The sequence below is a fragment of the Hypomesus nipponensis genome, chromosome 9 (genome assembly GCF_054491055.1).
Source record: "Hypomesus nipponensis isolate SF chromosome 9, ASM5449105v1, whole genome shotgun sequence".
In the NCBI taxonomy this organism is placed as follows: Eukaryota; Metazoa; Chordata; class Actinopteri; order Osmeriformes; family Osmeridae; genus Hypomesus; species Hypomesus nipponensis.
Genome location: NC_140369.1, coordinates 11,112,052 through 11,130,201, shown reverse-complemented (window position 1 = coordinate 11,130,201; position 18,150 = coordinate 11,112,052). Strand labels below are relative to the sequence as shown.

The 18,150-nt window shown below is 41.5% G+C and overlaps 5 protein-coding genes across 6 annotated transcripts; 4 read left to right on the top strand and 1 right to left on the bottom strand.

Annotated features, from left to right (window-relative positions):
* The first annotated feature begins 667 nt into the window (after positions 1–667).
* On the top strand, positions 668–4,178 carry LOC146272904 (olfactory receptor class A-like protein 4). Its single transcript, XM_084705105.1, has 4 exons — positions 668–898; positions 2,708–2,971; positions 3,087–3,341; positions 3,761–4,178. The coding sequence occupies exons 1-4, from the start codon at positions 668–670 to the stop codon at positions 3,971–3,973; spliced, it is 963 nt and encodes a 320-aa protein (XP_084561231.1). The 3' UTR covers positions 3,974–4,178.
* Positions 4,179–5,701: 1,523 nt separating this feature from the next.
* LOC146272903 (olfactory receptor class A-like protein 4) lies at positions 5,702–8,839 on the top strand. The gene is made up of 4 exons (XM_084705766.1): positions 5,702–5,914; positions 7,866–8,129; positions 8,251–8,496; positions 8,621–8,839. Exons 1-4 carry the CDS (start codon positions 5,702–5,704, stop codon positions 8,837–8,839), a joined length of 942 nt encoding a protein of 313 aa, XP_084561892.1.
* Positions 8,840–9,716: 877 nt separating this feature from the next.
* On the top strand, positions 9,717–12,491 carry LOC146272902 (olfactory receptor class A-like protein 4). The gene is made up of 4 exons (XM_084705763.1): positions 9,717–9,932; positions 11,466–11,729; positions 11,876–12,121; positions 12,276–12,491. The coding sequence occupies exons 1-4, from the start codon at positions 9,717–9,719 to the stop codon at positions 12,489–12,491; spliced, it is 942 nt and encodes a 313-aa protein (XP_084561889.1).
* Positions 12,492–12,761: 270 nt separating this feature from the next.
* Positions 12,762–13,998, bottom strand: ora4 (olfactory receptor class A related 4). Its single transcript, XM_084704405.1, has 2 exons — positions 13,912–13,998; positions 12,762–13,781 (listed from the first exon to the last, which is right to left on the bottom strand). Exons 1-2 carry the CDS (start codon positions 13,996–13,998, stop codon positions 12,786–12,788), a joined length of 1,083 nt encoding a protein of 360 aa, XP_084560531.1. The 3' UTR covers positions 12,762–12,785.
* Positions 13,999–15,635: 1,637 nt separating this feature from the next.
* fndc10 (fibronectin type III domain containing 10) lies at positions 15,636–17,774 on the top strand. Of its 2 annotated transcripts, XM_084704404.1 has the most exons (3): positions 15,636–16,201; positions 16,390–17,323; positions 17,489–17,774. In XM_084704404.1, the coding sequence occupies exons 2-3, from the start codon at positions 16,567–16,569 to the stop codon at positions 17,701–17,703; spliced, it is 972 nt and encodes a 323-aa protein (XP_084560530.1). In that variant the 5' UTR covers positions 15,636–16,201; positions 16,390–16,566; the 3' UTR covers positions 17,704–17,774. The 2 variants fall into 2 exon arrangements, with proteins under 2 accessions (XP_084560530.1, XP_084560529.1); XM_084704403.1 differs by having other exon boundaries at positions 15,639–16,201; positions 16,390–17,774.
* Positions 17,775–18,150: the final 376 nt, after the last annotated feature.

The following is an 18,150-nucleotide window of genomic DNA, read 5'->3' as shown; positions in this document are numbered from 1 at the left end:
AGTACTTTTAAGTGACCTACTACTAGAGTTTAGTCACAAGAATTAACGATTACAGCCCAAACCCCTTATCCAAACCTACAACACAAGTCACTGTCTGAGGCAGGTATTTTGTTAATCAAGCTACAAACAAAGGTTTTCACAACATTTCAATTAGTCTTGGTAGTTAATCTCTTGTGTTCTATAAACATGCATACACAGTTCTCTATTCCCCCAGTGAAGAACCCCCAGTCCCCTAAGTGAACAGCACCTCTGACGTAGCATGTGGACCTGGGACCTCTTTATTGTCACTCAAGGTATGATCTGGTAATGTCCATGGTGATTTTACTTTAAGAGGTAGGGCTTGCTGTCATGTAAATGCAAGACAGGTAAGGAAACGTCCAACTAAACTAACTACATACAAAGTTTAGGGAGCACTCAGATCACTTTAGGGTTCGATCAGATGAGAATGCTTATATTTGAGTGTATGTATGATAAAATATCTGTCAAAAGATTCACATCAGGACTAAAAGAAACTAGCTGTTCTAGATATTCAGTTATTTGAAAACCCTCTCTGTTTGAATCAAAATGCAAGCATGACTAGTGGTAAGATGCTTGGACACTAAAGTGTTCTGTCTGAGTTGCATTCTGGCTAAGGATGGTGGAGGAGCATCAATTGGAAGCTGCGGGGATGGGACTGCGTGCCAATGTGTCCACCTTCCAGACCACACTGTACATCATCCTTGTACTGCTGGGCATCATGGGAAATACCACAGTGATTTTTGTGATTGGCAAGAGTGTGTTCAAAAACACAGGTGGAGGTCATAACTCGGACATCATTCTGATAAACATGGCTCTGTCCAACCTGATGGTGTCCCTGGTGAGGAACGTACTGCTCGTCATCTCAGACCTGGGACTAGAGGTAGGGGGGCTGGGACTGGGAATGAAAGCTGTGGCGAGCATGATGTTAATCTGGGTCAGCAAGAGAAGGTTGTTGAGATGTGAGGGAGGTGGACTGAAATTGTGTTAGTCTTGGAACTAGTGGAACAGACTATTGGTTAATCATTTGGAATGTGGGCAGAACAGATATAAGTCTGGAATATCGCTGTGTCAATCTTTACATGGTCAACATTATCAACTAGAGACAGCGACTGTTTGCAAAGAGAATGAAATGTTCAAGAAAGGTCACAATCTTTAAGCAAATGGTGCACACACACAGGGTTTGACATAAAGGCTTTTCCAAGTGGAAAGCTGAACTAAGTTCAAAAAGTAAAAAACGTAAAATGTTCTCCGAATGATAGGTTAACATGTCAGGAAAATGGGCAGCTTTATTTTGTGTAGACTGGTCAGTTCTTTCTGCTGAAGGCAAACTATTGTTACACGTACAGTATATATATTGACATTTCGCAGCTACAAAAACGGATTAAGTGAAGTTTTAAAATAATCCCTCCAAAGTCTTTGAATATGTAAAATTGCAGAAAAGGTTTACATTCCCGTCTTTTTTTCTGGGAATGGACCCCCATAACCCCCCTTTTAATCATCCCTCAACCACCACCATAATTTCGGTTTACATGACACCCATGGTTGAAGTTACGCAATGATTGCTAATTGCAAGACCTAATTCAGACATTTCGGTTAGTAATAGATTTACCAACTGACGACGTTGTAATTGGGTCATTCATTAACTCAATTCAGTTTCGGTAGTGCGCAACCTCCCTCCGACTTTAAGTGCTCACCGTACAGTCCCATCCTTCATGGGAAACGTGATGTGTAGCCGTACGTACATAATTTTTCGTTTCTTTAATACCTGCATTATGCATTTCCATTCACCTACAACCCGGTAACATTTATTAAAATATTAAATCAATAACTTGGTCGACTCTCCAATGTACTCCCGGCAGGGGAGATTCTAAGATCAGACCTTATTAGGGGGGCTCAGCCCCCAATGAAAATGAGACATGGATACAGTGCCTTGCATAAGTGTTAAACCCCCTTAAAGTAAGTCTCAATCTTCATGAAATACCAGCATCAAATAAAACGATAATGATGTGTCAACAATAAATAAACATTGTTTTAACACGTTAGAGCACAAAAACGTTTTTAAGATAATAATTATCATTTTTACAATGTTGATTATTATTATTTTTAGGGGTGCTGAGATGAAATTTAGGTGTGCTTGAGCACCCCTAAAAAGAGTCCAAAATCTCCACTGACTCCCGGTATGTACACTGCATCGTTGAAAGTGTTGGTTTATGCTTTAGTGATTTCAGTCATAACAAGTGCACTTGATGATTTGTCTTTATAACCGGCAAAGGGCCACATTAGAATTAGGTGATTATTTAAGCCTAACCCGAAATACAACGAACTAAGCTATTCTCTAATACATATTTGAGTGGAACAAACTGCTTTAATATCGGCATTTGAAATTGTAGCCTATGATTAAGCCAATTACGCAATAGAAAATGTATGATGGTTTTGGTGAACACAAATTGGGGATGTCATGAAAAAGCGTGTCGAGGCTATCTCTGACGTCAGGAAAAAAAAAAAAAAAAACAAATAATTGTCACATCAATAATATACAACATAGATTATTTGTAGACATACATAAACGTGTACTGCTCTCTTCATTTTAGGTGTTCCATTCTCCTAATAGATCTAGACATCTAAACATTCCAGGCTAGATAATCAGACATCCAAACACATTTACAGATCACATTTTCATCTTCTCCAGCTATACTCTTCCAAGGTGTCTTGTCAATTCCTCATGGGGGTGTGGGTGTGGTTTCGAACTGCCAACGTGTGGTCCACACTCTTCCTCAGCGCCTTCCACTTCCAGACGATACGTCGCCTGGCTCCTTCCACAGGACACATCGGTCTGCAGCGCGGAGCTCCCAAATCCTTACTGCTGAGTCTGAGCCTTATCTGGTTCCTCAGCTACATCTACTCCATCCCTGCTCATGTGTTCTCCACCAGGGGAAACCAGAACAGCACAGAGGTAAGACTAATAGCGGAACAATCATGTCATCAACCCCATGTCATTCACTTATCCTTTCTATTGCATGTAATGTTATTTGATTGTGGTATTCTCACTTCTCTTCTTTCTGCATCAGACACTGATGCTGGTAAGCAGCACCACACGCCCTCTGCTGGGCTGTGTGTGGAACTTCCCCTCTGCTTATAGTGGGCTGGCCTATGCCACCACCTCCATGGTGATCCATGAGGTTGTGCCTATCATCCTCATGGCCATCACCAACCTGGGCTCTCTCTACACACTCTACTCCCGTGGCAGGATACACAAATCCTCCAATCAAACCCAGATTGCTCCCAGCATCAAGAAGGTGCCAGCTAAGAAAAGAGCTGCCAAGGTAGGTGGCAGGGAGTCAAATGTATGCCCTTTTAACAATGAGCAGTAATTCATTGTTCTGACAACTTCCTTAATCTCTCTAGTTTGAATACATATGATGCAAACCACATGTGAATTAGCAATACTATATAAGAACAATATATCAACAATATTTTGCAAGATATCAGAAGGCAGATATTTCACCTCTCTTCAGACGTCTTTTACCTCCTTGATCTTTTCCTCTTCTTCTTTCACTTACTTGAATTTTTTACTGCTTTAAATTCCTTTCTTTTCCTTTGGTCTTCTTTACACCTTTCTTTTTCCTCTCTCCTATTCTTGATTAAATTTCCCTTTGTTTCTTTTCTCCTTGTTTGTCCTTGCACTTTCCTCTCTCCCCTCTGTTTCTTCTGAACCCCTGCTCTTCCTCTCCTGTCTATCCAGGTGATTCTAGCACTGATCATGCTCTTCATTGTATCCTGGGGGACAAGCATAATCTCAGTCAACTACTTCAACTACAACCGTGGCTCATCTGCTGAATTCCTGTTGGTCCTAGCTCGCTTTGCTAACATCATCTTCATTGCCTTGTCACCCATGGTGTTGGCTGTAGGTCATCGGGGACTACGGTCATTCATCAAGTCTGTGCTGACTCACTGACAGATCCTACACTACAGCCTGAATTCAGGAAGCCCATAAAGAAGATTTTCACATGTACTTTCTCCCTATATATATTTGTTGTGTTAGCTCCGGTCTTAGCTAACAAGTCTAATAACCCTGATGTCTCAAACCTGATCCCTGAGAAACAAAACGGAAACCTTTTGTGGAAAAAAACAAGGCTACATTGGATAAGAGCGTCTGCTAAATGACTAAATGTACATTACAGGATTGTTGAATTGCTGTAAATAAAAAAATGTTATTTCTTGTGAAAAAATGTATTCATTTTGAATACATGAAGAAGTATGTAAATTAACTTTTCAAATGTATCAAGTCAATGCATTGTGTTTGTAATATTACTTAAAACCATCTAATTATACATTTGGATTTCAAATGAAAGGTCAGGTTCCATTGATGGCCTGGTAGCCGGGGTGAGATCGGAAAGGTCCCTCTAATGAGCGTGACATACCCACCACCACACCACAGAGAGAGGGGCAGCCAAGCATGACATACCCACCACAACACCACAGAGAGAGGGGCAGCCAAGCATGACATACCCACCACCACACCACAGAGAGAGGGGCAGCCAAGCATGACATACCCACCACAACACCACAGAGAGAGGGGCAGCCAAGCATGACATACCCACCACCACACCACAGGGAGAGGGTCAGCCAAGTACCACACAGTACCTGCTTTTCTTTTTTTAAGAAGTGAAAGTTTCCCAGAGAACAATGCTCTCAAATGAAATTGAAGAGTTTATGAATCACCAATATTTTCTTTGAGCCTGAGAGCCAGAAGACTAATTGATGGAATGCTGCAGACAGCCACATTTGACTTTGAAAAAAACAATTCTTTCACTGAAAGAGTTGTTAATAGTACTTTCACTGAAAGGGTTATAGCACCACCGGTGCTGAATGTAATAATGTTCATTATCAACATTGACAGCATTATTATCCATATTATGGCTGTGGAATTCAAGGCCCAAAGACAGATTGGTGACCTCTGACTCAATTTAACATGGATAGTGCTGTAGTTTTGTTTTCCTTTTGTATGTTGCCTTTACCGTAATTCTATGTGATTCACTGTAATATTTTTTTAGTATTGGTAATGTTTTTTATGTTATCAATGAACTGACCCACTAGAAATTAGTAACAAGAAGTGTCACGCATTTAAGCAGTTTTTGCAGTTTTTGTCGAGGTACCAAAACGTTTTTCAATTCATCTTGCTAGTTAGTCCCTCGGGTACAATACCTCTGACCTCATAGATCATTGGGCCCCGCAGGAACAGATGCTAACTGCTGCTGTTGTAGCAGCAACCATATTTTTGATCTGGTGCTGTCCATGGGGATTTTGCATAGATTTTATATAACTTCTTGAGGTAGAGCTTTTGCTTTCATGTACACTAGGTGCAAGGAGAACATCCAACTCACAACCTGGAAAGATCAGGGAGCATCCGTAAATATTTTGGTTCAACTACACCAATGGGACTGCCCCAATTTAACTATATAAAGTAAGTTACTAAATGTCAAAATATATGTGAAGAAAATCACATTTGGACTAGAAGCTCTCCCAGAAGATTGATTAAAATTATGAATGGAAATCTTTTGAATCTAAATGGGAATGGCACCACTATTATGATGCATGGACACTGAAGTGTTTGTAACAGGTATAATCCGGGTGATCGTGGAGGAGTGTCAACTGAAGACTGCAAATGGCACTTCTTGTCATTATGTACCCCTTCCAGACCACACTGTACATCATCCTTGTACTGCTGGGCATCATGGGAAATACCACAGTGATTTTTGTGATTGGCAAGAGTGTGTTCAAAAACACAGGTGGAGGTCATAACTCGGACATCATTCTGATAAACATGGCTCTGTCCAACCTGATGGTGTCCCTGGTGAGGAACGTACTGCTCGTCATCTCAGACCTGGGACTAGAGGTAGGGGGGCTGGGACTGGAAATGAAAGCTATGGCGAGCATGATGTTAATCTGGGTCAGCAAGAGATATTACAGTTTTTTTACATTCGCTATGACCAAATACAGTGAACAATACATCATGTCTACCAAAACACTAACACATGTTCTCTTTCAACAGGAACATTTAGTAAATCAAAGCACATTGTCATAAAAACACTGACATTAGATGGAATTACAGAAACTGCATTCTTTTATATGTCAGGTCTCACAGTATATGGATCATAGATTGTTTTGCAATGCAGTTTCTTTTGAAGCCTCTCTACATTTTTGTTTTGTTAGGTTTACTAAATGCATATATTTTTTTTATTTTGCTGCAGAAATTCGAGAAAAAAAACGAATGACCCATCTGAGAGTAGCTTTATAGAATGTATGGTTACTGTATAGAAAAAAGAAGACAGAAACTTAATTGCTGCAGTAAAGGCAGCAAGTAAATTTGCAACAGGACATTACTGCAAAAAATATGCAATATACAGTACATTTACAGTAATTTATCAGTTACCCTAGCTCTGGCCCTTCTCTGAGCATGAATAAAACCTTTATTGCCCCGAGGGGAATTTGTTCTGCACCAAGAGCTTGAAACAGATACATTCAATACTGCAGACAGAACAGTACAGTGGACATAACACAACTATTGAAAAAGCACAGCGAGACATAAAAATGCAAGAATAAAATAATACAAAGGCCTCACAGAATAACATTAAAAAGTCAGCGGTCCAGTACACAGTAAAGTGCATGTCAGAAAGGATAAAAGGATAAAAAGGACAAAAAAAGGGATAAAACATTATCTGATTTGATTGACAAGCTGGATGCTTCTTGGGACAAAGGATGTGATGCCTCTCTTGGTCCTCATCCTTGGCATCATGTACCTGCGTCCTGAAGGTAAGAGTGGATACTCAGACCACAGGGGGTGATGTGAGTCGGACACAATCTTTTGGGCCAGATTGACAGTGTATTTGTCAGTCAGAAGAGAAATACTGTTCATGGTTTCACCAGTGATCTTGCTGCCAACTTTAACAACTTTGTCCAATTAGTTTTTGTTTTGTAAAGACAGTGCTCCGCCCCAGCTCTGAATACAAAAAGTTAAAACACTCTCTACAAAACTTTTGTAAAACAATCGCAGGATTGTACTATTTACATTAAAACTTCGTAATGTCCTAGCCGTTGCTGGGCTTTTGCAAATCTGACACCAGTATTGGAGTTCCAAGTCAGCTTGTTGTCGGTAATTGTACCTATTCAGGTACTATTTCAATTGGGGTATTTTCTGAATTGACCGGAGAGTGAGAGGAGTTTTTTTCTAAAATCAATGATTATTTCTTTAGTTTTATTAGTATTTAAGATCACTGCAGTGTCTTTGCACCAGTTATAAAAGCAGTTGATCTCAGTTCTATAGTCTGCCTCATTATTATTATTATTTTGATATTATTATTGAATTTCCTACAAGCTTGTTCAATCAGTAGATCAGCTATTGCCATAACATCTGTTCATTTAATTTATTTTGTCTTAGTATACATTCATATACTGTAAAAGCATTCCTACTGTAACCTATTCTTTGTTCTGATGACAGTTATGGGTCTATGATGTAGTATCCACCTGATTGAACAACAAACACCTGTTGGATGTATGTCATCTTTGTTTTTCCCTTTCTATCATAATTCTGTCATCATGGGCATTGTGAACTAGTATGTGTGAATGTATCGTATGTATATAGATATATTGTACATTTGTACAAAAACATGTATCTATGTTTAAAGACCTTTGTGATTTACGTAACATGCAAATATGTATGCTTCATGTAACTTGAGTTATTAAGATTTCAATAAAACAGTATCCTCTTAAGGGCCGCAGTGGCAGTTACAAAAAACTAAGGAATCCACATTCACTTACAGTCTTAACCCACTTTCAATCTTCTCCAGCTATACTCCTCCAAAGTGTCTTGTCAACTCCTCATGGGGGTGTGGGTGTGGTTTCGAACTGCCAACGTGTGGTCCACACTCTTCCTCAGCGCCTTCCACTTCCAGACCCTACGTCGCCTGGCTCCTTCCACAGGACATGTCGGCCTGCAGCGCGGAGCTCCCAAATCCTTACTGCTGAGTCTGAGCCTTATCTGGTTCCTCAGCTACATCTACTCCATCCCTGCTCATGTGTTCTCCACCAGGGGAAACCAGAACAGCACAGAGGTAAGTCCAACACCTGAACTTTCAGACAGTGGTAGATGATACATAACAAGCCCAGTATGTGGGTTTTGTGAAACACTCTTTTCAGAATGTTGTTCTATTCACTTGTCTCCTCTCCTTTCAGACGCTGATGCTGATAAGCAGCACCACACGCTCCCTGCTGGGCTGTGTGTGGAACTTCCCCTCTGCTTATAGTGGGCTGGCCTATGCCACCACCTCCATGGTGATCCATGAGGTTGTTCCCATCATTCTGATGGCCATCACCAACCTGGGCTCCCTCTACACACTCTACTCCCATGGCAGGACATCCACCTCAAGCGTGAACGCCCCCATCATGAAGAGGGTGCCAGCCGAGAAGAGAGCAGCTCAGGTTGTGCATAAATTGCATGGTTCTCTTCGTGAACACTTCATTCTCACTTTTCTTCTCTACCCCTCTGTTTGCTCCCTCTCTCTTCTTCTTCCTCATCTCTTCAACCTATTTCTTCTCTTTCTAGGTCATTATGGCTCTCACCATGCTCTTCATTTCATCCTGGGGGACCAGCATGATCTCAGTCAACTACTATAACTACAGCCGTTCTACAGGCAACTCCTCTATGATCCTACTGGTCTTAGCTCGCTTCGCCAACACAACCTTCATTGCCTTGTCACCCATCGTTTTGGCTGTAGGTCACAGGGGGTTACGGTCATTCATAAAGTCTGTTCTGATTCGCTGACAGAACCACATAGTGTACTCACCCTTACAAGAGATGATGTTACTTGGATGTCAATGCGAAATTGTATAAAATATGTACTTCTTGACTGTCTGTTTGTGGTTCTTTATTGAGAATGTACAGTGGTGTCAAATTAGAAATCTGAACTTCAGGATTACCTAAAAGGTTGCCAATTAGGACATATTCTGACATTACAGATGTTGTGATGATCCCTATGATTCTCTTGCTCAGTTTATCATGTCCCAGGGCCACCATCATTTTGGTGCCCAAAAACAGGGAGACAGAAAAATGGGTCTAGGTCAACAGCCTTTCCCCATGGAGCCCCGTCATGGGTTAAGTATGTCACTGCAGCAACCTGTAGAGCCCAGAACACCACCAACAGTTTCACAAGTGAGGCATGGATTTTGTTTTTAGTCGAGCTATCAAAACCTTTTCAATTAGTCTTGCTAGTTAGTCCTTTGGGTACAAAACATCTGACCTCACAGAGGTTGGGCCTCCAGGGAACAGAAGCTAACTGCTGCTGTTATGGCAGCAACCATAGTATTGATCTGGTCGTGTCTTCAGGGATTCAGCATATATTTTTGTAGCTTCTGGAGGTAGAGCTATTTCTTTCCTGTATAGGCAATATGCAAGGGGAAGGTTCAACTCAAAATGACAATGATTGGGGAGCACACAAAAAGATTTCTGTTCAACCGCATGTAAGAATATGCTTATATAACAGTTTTTACAGGGCTTTCTAAAGGACTAAAACACACTTCTTTTAATCTAAATTGAGACAGGACCAGTGTTTTGATACATGGACACGTTTGTCTCTGACATAATAAAGTAGAATATCGTGAAGAAGCGTCGGTTGAAACCTCTGTGGATTGGGCATCCTGACATGATGCTCCCCTTCTACACCATACTGTACATCGGCCTTGTACTGCTGGGCATAATGGGGAATGCTACTGTGATTACTGTGATTGGCAAGAGTGTGTTGAAAAACACTAGTGGAAGTCGGAATTCTGACTTAATTCTGATGAACATGGCTCTGTCCAACCTGATGGTGTCCCTGGTGAGGAACGTACTGCTCGTCATCTCAGACCTGGGACTGAAGGTACGGAGGCTGAGGCACGGAGTGAAAGCTGTGGCGAGCGTATCAGGGTCCACGACAGAGTTAGAGGGTGTTGGGATTTGGGATAAGTGGACAACGTGTTAGTCCTGGAGATAACAGAATATAGTTGACAAACTAATCTCGGTCTAGAAGTCACATCTATTGAATGTTGGCCTGGAATATTGCCGTTTCACTCTTTTTGTTTCTGTGGTCATACATGTAATTATATAAAAGACACCTACTATAGAATTATTATAGAAATTAAAAATTAAAAAATTCTATCCACCTAAAAGTTACATACTTAAAAAAGTGAGTAAATTAAATAGATAACTTCTCATGCCTCTCTGAACTTATATTGTATTATGACAAATGTAACACAGTACATTTTGGATCATTATTACCAAGTAATTTACCAATTAAATGGATTGATGAAAAGGTAGACATACTTGGGATTTACCTCCCAAACAATATGGAAGTCATTGCCACGATTAACTAGGCTAAAAAAACGATCAAAAGTTGACAAAATATTGTGCCCATGGCAAAGTAAATACCCATTTATCTAAGTGAAGATAATTCCAATAAACTCTTTCATTGTGCTGCAGTTTATCTACTTACTAATGGCCATGCCTACTCCAGAAGAGTAATTCTATATGGGCACAAATATTAACATTATTTAGATTAATGTGCCTGACAAAATCAAGCGTGGATATTTTTATAACGAATATAGGAATGTGGAGGACTGTAATTGTAAAGCATGCATGTGTAGCCGGTGTAGATTGGATAAACTCACTCATCAGGTATCTGTTGTATGTTGGAGGTGGCAGGTTCGATCTTAGGTCCGGGCGAACGCCCGCCGAGTGAAGACTACCTCTGACGGTGGCGCGGCTACGTCTGTTACGCATGAAAGCCCTGAAACCATCTTTTAAAGCATTGTTCATCCAAAAATTACATCTAATCCCAAAACAATTCTTGAGTTCACCTCTGAGAGGCTTGTCCCCTCTTTCAAATTGTCTCGATGCCTCAATCCCTCATTTAGGTTCATTGAAAATTTATTTGGTTCAAGGTGTTATGATTACTATACAAATATCCAATCATATGCAAATATTTGCTCAGTACAAAAATCTGAATTACAGTTTATTGCAGCAATAACATAGCTGCAATAAGCATAATAACATGTCCAGTAAGAACAACATCTGGCCAAACATGAGTAGTATAAACAGATCAATATACTAGCACCACTTAAACAGAAATAATAAGAGCTGGGCCATAAAAAAATCTAAAGTACTGGGAAAACATTCAGATACTCATTTATTAAATGAATATGGATGCATGGTTCAGACATTTGGAAATGTACGCGGTTACATGTAAGCCTACGTATGAGTAAACGCATCTAAGTAGGTTTGTATATGTGCAAGAAAGCATATTCTGTGTATGTATGCATGTGTGTGCATGTAGAACTATGTAGATCTATCAGCATTTAAGACAAACATACCCACTCATGAAGATTCATTTCAAACCACCTCTCATCCCTTACAGCTATACTCCTCCAAAATGTTTTGTCAACTTCTCATGGGGGTATGGGTGTGGCTTCGAACTGCCAACGTGTGGTCCACATTCTACCTCAGCGCCTTCCACTTCCAGACCCTACGTCGCCTGGCTCCTTCCACAGGACACATCGGTCTGCAGCGCGGAGCTCCCAAATCCTTACTGCTGAGTCTGAGCCTTATCTGGTTCCTCAGCTACATCTACTCCATCCCTGCTCATGTGTTCTCCACCAGGGGAAACCAGAACAGCACAGAGGTAAGTCCAACACCAGAACTGTCAGAAAATTATACATAAACTGGTTGTGTGGGTGTTATGCATATATTTTGTTTAATTTACTCCCTATTTCTCTGCATGTGCTTATTTCTGATTGTTTTCACTTGTCTCCTATCATCTCATCTCAGACGCTAATGCTGGTAAGCAGCACCACACGCCCCCTGCTGGGCTGTGTGTGGAACTTCCCCTCTGTTTATAGTGGGCTGGCCTATGCCACCACCTCCATGGTGATCCATGAGGTTGTTCCCATCATTCTGATGACCATCACCAACCTGGGCTCCCTCTACACACTCTACTCCCATGGCAGGACATCCACCTCAAGCGTGAACGCCCCCATCATGAAGAGGGTGCCAGCCGAGAAGAGAGCAGCTCAGGTGGGAGGGCAAGGTTGTATGTTGTGCATACATTTGATGGCTCTCTTCTTGATCCTTCTCTCTCACCCTTCATTTCTCTCTTGGCTCCTTCACTGTCTCTTCACTCCACTCATCTTCTCCATCTAATCACTCTCCTCTCTCTCTTCCTTTTTAGGTGATTGTAGCTCTCACCATGCTCTTCATTGCATCCTGGGGGGGAAGTGTAATATCAGTCAACTACTATAACTACAGCTGCACTAAAGGCAACTCTTTGGCCCTTCAGGTCTTAGCTCGCTTCACCAACACAACCTTCATTGCCTTGTCACCCATTGTGTTGGCTGTAGGTCACAGGGGGCTACGGTCTTTCATTAAGTCTTTTCTGATTCCCTGATAGAACCACATATACTGCTCACCCTTACAAGGGATAATGTTACTGGGATGTCAATGCTAAATTATATAAACATATTTATCCTACTTCTTGACTGTCTGTTTCTTTATTGAGAACGTACGTATCTAATCTGAAAAAATACATCTGAACTTCAGGATCACCTAAAAGGTTGTCAATTAAGAGTCAGATACTGACATTACAAATGATTTTTAATCACATATAAAACAATACTTATTCATTTACACACTCATCTAGTTACATGTGTTTACCAGTTGTACCTTTCCTTTGCCACTTGTGCTACAATGATAACTTATTTTGAACAACAAGAACAGTTGGTTTCACCTTTTTCCCAGTAGTCTCTGAAGCTTTGACCTCTTTCTCAGCTGTGTCCCGTTGTCCACAGTTGACCACATCACCCCACTCCTTGAACATCCCTATGATTCTCTTTCTCAGCTTACCGTGTCCCAGGGCCACCACCATGGGACTAAAGCCCACAAACAGTGAGGCAGAGAAATGGGCCACAGTCAACAGCTGTTCCGCATGGCGACCCCTGTCGTGGTTGTAATATGTCACTGCAGCAACCTGCAGAGCCCAGCACACCACAAACAGTGATACGAGTGACATGATCACGTGACCTGCCTTACGTTCACTGGCCACATGTTTGTCTAGGTCGCCCGGCTTAGCGCCCTCCGCCTCGCCCCCGGAGGTGACTGCCCGGATGTGCTTGTACAGGGCATGTAAAGTAGCCAGATTGGTGGCTATCATCAGGAGCAAAGGCAATACCTCGTTAAAGGCTAGAGAAGCGGAAGCAAAGGCAGTGCCCTGCTCTATGGTAGGGAACTCCCAGACGCAGCCAAGCAAGGGCCGGGTGGTGCAGCTGATCACCATCAGCTCCACCGTGGCATTGCCATGGACGTGGGTGGTATAGACCAGTGCTGGCAGGGAGAAGGCCAGGTTTGCACCCCACACCAGCCCCAGGGCTATCCACACCCGATTCCTCTCCCGTTTCTGCGCCAGTGCGCCCATGGACATGTGACTACGTTTCAGTGTGGAGTAGTGGAAGGTACTGAGGGCCAGGGTGACCCAGCAACCCACAGCCCGCCACCATACCCACAGCAGCATGAAGAAGCGGCACCAGCCAGGGGCGAGGGTAACTTCCAGGCCCAGGTCAGACACAAAGATGGGCACGGTGCGGAAGAGGGAAGTCAGGAGGTTGGCAAGGGACAGGTGCACCAAGATGGTGTCTGATGGAGGAAGCCAATGAGACCGACTTTCAGCAGCTGACTTGAATACCTGAGACAGAGAGAGATAACATCATACCCGTAAAGACTCTGTATATCCAACATCTTTGGCATCAAAAAACATGATCCTTTATCGGGTCAACAAAGTCAATGTCCTCATGCAAGATGACTGTAGAACTCACCACATGAATGACCAGTATGTTTCCCAAGATGCCTGTGAAGACAAGCACCCCAAACAGGATGGCATCTAGAGTGAGAACTTCTGACATCACGTCCTCTTCAGCACAGTTTTTCTGTTGTTCATCTCATGTGTATGGGTGTGTCTGTGTATCAGTGTGTTTGTGTGTGTATAGGTTTACGTTTGTAATAGCTCCTACTGTTTTACCACAACACCTCCATGTCCATTGTGCCGATGCCACTGTCTTGTATTTGGTGCTCTGTTTTATAGACTCTGATTTGCACAAATATAATGGTTCATTTAACTTGGCACCTTAATTTTGCTGAACACGTTTAAGGCAAATTTGATCCAATAATAATCATGTGGATCTGATTGGTATGAAGATGTTTCCACAACCGTGACCAACAATAAAAACACATTGAGTTGCCCCCACAAAAATGTTCTTGTATTTACATGTATCTTATTACTTTCAACACGTGGAGTCATTAATGATCTTTCATTCATCGTCCATCATTTTTAAACAGTATTTTTATTTTAGCAGCTTTGTATTGTATGCATATAGACCAAGTGTATGTTTGTGTGTGCATGGACACACAGGCATGCCCACCAATGTGTGTGTTTGTGGGGGTATAAATCTTTCAAACTTAAATCTTAAATCCCTTCATCAACACTGACTCATCACTGAGTGACATACAGAGTTCAGATCGGGAAAAGCATCATTTGACGTGCTTACTCATCAACTCTAAGAAGACACCTCCAGAGTCTTATTAAAATCCCACTGATGCTGATTGAACACTTATTAGTGATCACACCTAGAACTCCCATTTCCCTAGGCAATGTCTCTAAATTGGCTTGCCAATGTTTGCCCTTACAGACGGGTTCATTGCTCCTGTTGACCATTGAGTAATTGGCTGCAGTTTATATACTCAGCAGTTCTTAAAAGATAAGAACTGCTGAGTTCAAAGAACAACAGCAAAGTACGTAATGTGAATAAAGAGCTGTAAAGTTATTCAACAAATAGAATAATTAATTGTATTCTACGTTACTTAAAGAAAAACACATTCTGTTAGAAATCTTTGACAGTAGTCTTTCAAATTTGACTACGGTATTTCCATTTTAATATTTTAAATGCTCTTGATTAAAAGCAAATTATATTTTGTTTTATATAAAAGGTTTCATCTGTAGTTCTAATTTATCATTCATATTATCAAACTAATTACTAAAAATACAATTACAAAGACAAAACCGTTCGAAATGTCATATGCTTATTAAATTTCTTAGTCAATGTTCATAGAAACAAGGCAAGTCTTTACACTTTTAGCCCAAAGTACCTTTTTGTGTCTCCTGTTATTGAGAAATAGGCATAACTTAATTTTTAGTTTATTAACCTTTTTTGCCTTTCTCCTGTCACTTAAAGTACTTTGAGGTAACCACTCTTAGTAACCTAATTCCTGACAGAACACTGAACTGTTCTGCCCAGTCTTGGTTTAACGTTTAATTCCTTAACTTTAAAGAGGTGACTTAAGGTCAGGAAGGGTGATCTAACTGATGACTGGACAACAAGTTTTACCACATTAAAGGCAGAGGCTGATGAAAGTCTGAAGTGGATTGTATAGTACACTGGTAAAATAATATTGGCCAAATAACCACATGGGGCCGCTGTAGGCTTATTAGTAAAACACAATGTTTCCTCCTTTTATATCAGTTTAGACTATTTTTATCAAGTGGCACGACAGACAATTTAGTGATTTATTCATATTTTGTCGTTTGGACTTGGAAAGGTGTGAGGTTCTACTATATTTCAGTTGCCTGAGAAATTTCAAAATGTGTTAAGTTTGATAAATAAGTTTGAGACATTGCGAACTGAAATGACTTTGGATGAGTATCCGTTTAAAATGATGTTAAATATTGTATTTGACACCCTGGAGAAACATCACTCTGAAAATCGTTGACGCAAGATAAGAGTGGAAAGTAGTAGGCATGTCTACAAAGAAGCTGCAAGCTGGGTGCTCGGGAAGGCCCAATTAATAGATGGACCGATGAAAATGACAGAAATTGTTGTCGATTTTTGGGTAAAGATTAACAGACACTGAAATTGGAGTGGTGACTTACAAGAAGAACAGGATGAGTCATGTAATTGACCGATGACTAGGCAACAAAAAAACCTATAAAAATAAAATAACGTGCGGACACACGACAGCCGTCAACGGTTGGCAGGAAAACAAAATGTGACACACGTAAAGGAAACTGGATCATCGCTTTGTCCACCGCCTTGTTGGAACAACCCCAGTCGCGTAAGTTACATAACTGCACCAAAATCCTACCTTCGTATTCTTAACCAACTTGACCTAATTAACTCTTAAGTCTGTAAACAGAGACTCATAATGTAAAAGAGCCACTGGTAAAAATGGTCTTCCTGTAACATTATGGCAAAATCCGCCCGAATATTAGTTTGATTTTTTTCTATTTCTTTTTGTCGCAGACAGCCCTATCTAGCATTGGGAAGAACTGCATGGAGTTCCAGGGATTCCAAAGCTCGCTGTGATGTGGGCTAAGCTACGACTGTATCTTATCATACGTTCTATTTGGTTCGCTTTCAAATCAAGCTAATCATGTCAAAACTCGATTTAAACTGAGTGCACCTGCATAACGGAGAGAAATGACTGAGGTACCACGACCAATGCTGCTCGCCCTCTGGTTAATGCTGCTTTGTATATGTCGCGAGACAATCGGGGATTCCAGACGGACTCGCGGCAGGGATGAGCTACCATCCCCAGCATCAGCAACACCAGAGGTGGGAAGCAAGAGGAACAGGGGTGTGTCTCCAAACTGGTCGAGGCAGCTTGACATCAGTATTAACTCCTTCAGCAAGGGCAAAAACACGAACCTGGGTAATTACATAAATGAAAATGTGACCACAACTAAGCTCCAGGAGGGCCAAGTGACTGGCATGTCCTCAGCCAACACTAGCAGAGGCAACACTCACGCTACCACTGTGATATCTGGGAGGCCAAGCCGACTACAAGGCCGAACAGGATGGAGCATTGACATTGGAGCGGCACCGATGTGTGCCTACCGCATGATGGAGGGGGGCATCGGAGGGCAGTTGTGTTTCAGGCACACACAGTTTGAGTTCAAGTGTCAGCATGACTGTCGGACTGTGAGGTCACAAGAAGGGTCCTTAATGGCCAACGTTATGACAAATGGCAGTGTACTGCTACAATGGACACATGACAGTTCTACGGCAGAGGTTCATCTGAAAACTAAAGAGAACATGGTTGGACATGACAGAGAAAAACAAGATACTGAAACTACACAACTCAAAGTGGAGAGACAGAGAGGAGCCTCAGGGGAGGCGAGGAAAACTCTGACGGCTCAACGAAAGATGCTTTTGAGTGTACAACCGACCCCAAAAAGTGGGTTTGAGCTTAGCTGCTGGTGGAACGGGAGCTACACCCAGTTTGAGTGTACTGGTGTCCATCTTGGATCAGGCTGCAGAGACTTTTTGCTGAATGAGTTGCATGAAAACGTTCCCTACCGTATCTGTCTGAATCCTCTGCCCTCCATGGATCTCTCCCCAGGTCCGGCCCAGAGGAGAAATCAGAGAGACTGCGTGGAGTTCACCATAACTCCCTCTGGGATGCAAGACATAGTGATTGCCATGACAACGGTGGGAGGAGCCATCTGCGTAATGCTGGTCATCATCTGCTTGCTAGTGGCATACATCACTGAGAACATTATGAGCCCCGCAACGCAGCACACACACTCAACATATCAAACACACTCTCGGCATTGAGGTTGTTATGCATTGTACTGTACATAAAGTATATACTGCATGAAATAAAAAGTCACACACGTAAAAATTAACACCCTCATTGTATTGTAATATTACACACTGTTTGCATCCCATATATCACGTCACATATACCTCATAGTTATGTCTTGGCTTCTACAGACTTCTTCTGTCTGGCCTGAGACAAGGACATCCTCGTCTGACACTTCCACACCTATACACATCTCAGATAATATGTTTCACCACACGTCAAACACTACAAAATCTGATCTGAATAATTTTAGGTAAATCAGAGTTTACTTTGAAATTACAAACACAATATTTCATTGTGTAAGGTTTTAATAACGTTTCAAGAACTGTGTTTTGTGAGTATATTTTTCTGATGTGTATATTATTTAAACATCCTCTTTAGTAATATGTATTTAAGTATCTTTACCGTAAACATTTTAC

What these genes read in the sequence shown, in the direction of transcription:
- LOC146272904 (XM_084705105.1), top strand. Translation starts at nt 668, where the DNA reads ATGGGACTGCGTGCCAATGTGTCCACCTTCCAGACCACACTGTACATC. An exon ending in TCTCAGACCTGGGACTAGAG is followed by an intron (nt 899 to 2,707) that starts GTAGGGGGGCTG and finishes CATCTTCTCCAG; the next exon opens with CTATACTCTTCCAAGGTGTC. An exon ending in GAAACCAGAACAGCACAGAG is followed by an intron (nt 2,972 to 3,086) that starts GTAAGACTAATA and finishes TTTCTGCATCAG; the next exon opens with ACACTGATGCTGGTAAGCAG.
- fndc10 (XM_084704403.1), top strand. Translation starts at nt 16,567, where the DNA reads ATGACTGAGGTACCACGACCAATGCTGCTCGCCCTCTGGTTAATGCTG.
- ora4 (XM_084704405.1), bottom strand. Translation starts at nt 13,998, where the DNA reads ATGTCAGAAGTTCTCACTCTAGATGCCATCCTGTTTGGGGTGCTTGTC. An exon ending in ACATACTGGTCATTCATGTG is followed by an intron (nt 13,782 to 13,911) that starts GTGAGTTCTACA and finishes TCTCTGTCTCAG; the next exon opens with GTATTCAAGTCAGCTGCTGA.
- LOC146272903 (XM_084705766.1), top strand. Translation starts at nt 5,702, where the DNA reads ATGTACCCCTTCCAGACCACACTGTACATCATCCTTGTACTGCTGGGC. An exon ending in TCTCAGACCTGGGACTAGAG is followed by an intron (nt 5,915 to 7,865) that starts GTAGGGGGGCTG and finishes AATCTTCTCCAG; the next exon opens with CTATACTCCTCCAAAGTGTC. An exon ending in CCGAGAAGAGAGCAGCTCAG is followed by an intron (nt 8,497 to 8,620) that starts GTTGTGCATAAA and finishes TTCTCTTTCTAG; the next exon opens with GTCATTATGGCTCTCACCAT.
- LOC146272902 (XM_084705763.1), top strand. Translation starts at nt 9,717, where the DNA reads ATGATGCTCCCCTTCTACACCATACTGTACATCGGCCTTGTACTGCTG. An exon ending in GAAACCAGAACAGCACAGAG is followed by an intron (nt 11,730 to 11,875) that starts GTAAGTCCAACA and finishes ATCTCATCTCAG; the next exon opens with ACGCTAATGCTGGTAAGCAG. An exon ending in CCGAGAAGAGAGCAGCTCAG is followed by an intron (nt 12,122 to 12,275) that starts GTGGGAGGGCAA and finishes CTTCCTTTTTAG; the next exon opens with GTGATTGTAGCTCTCACCAT.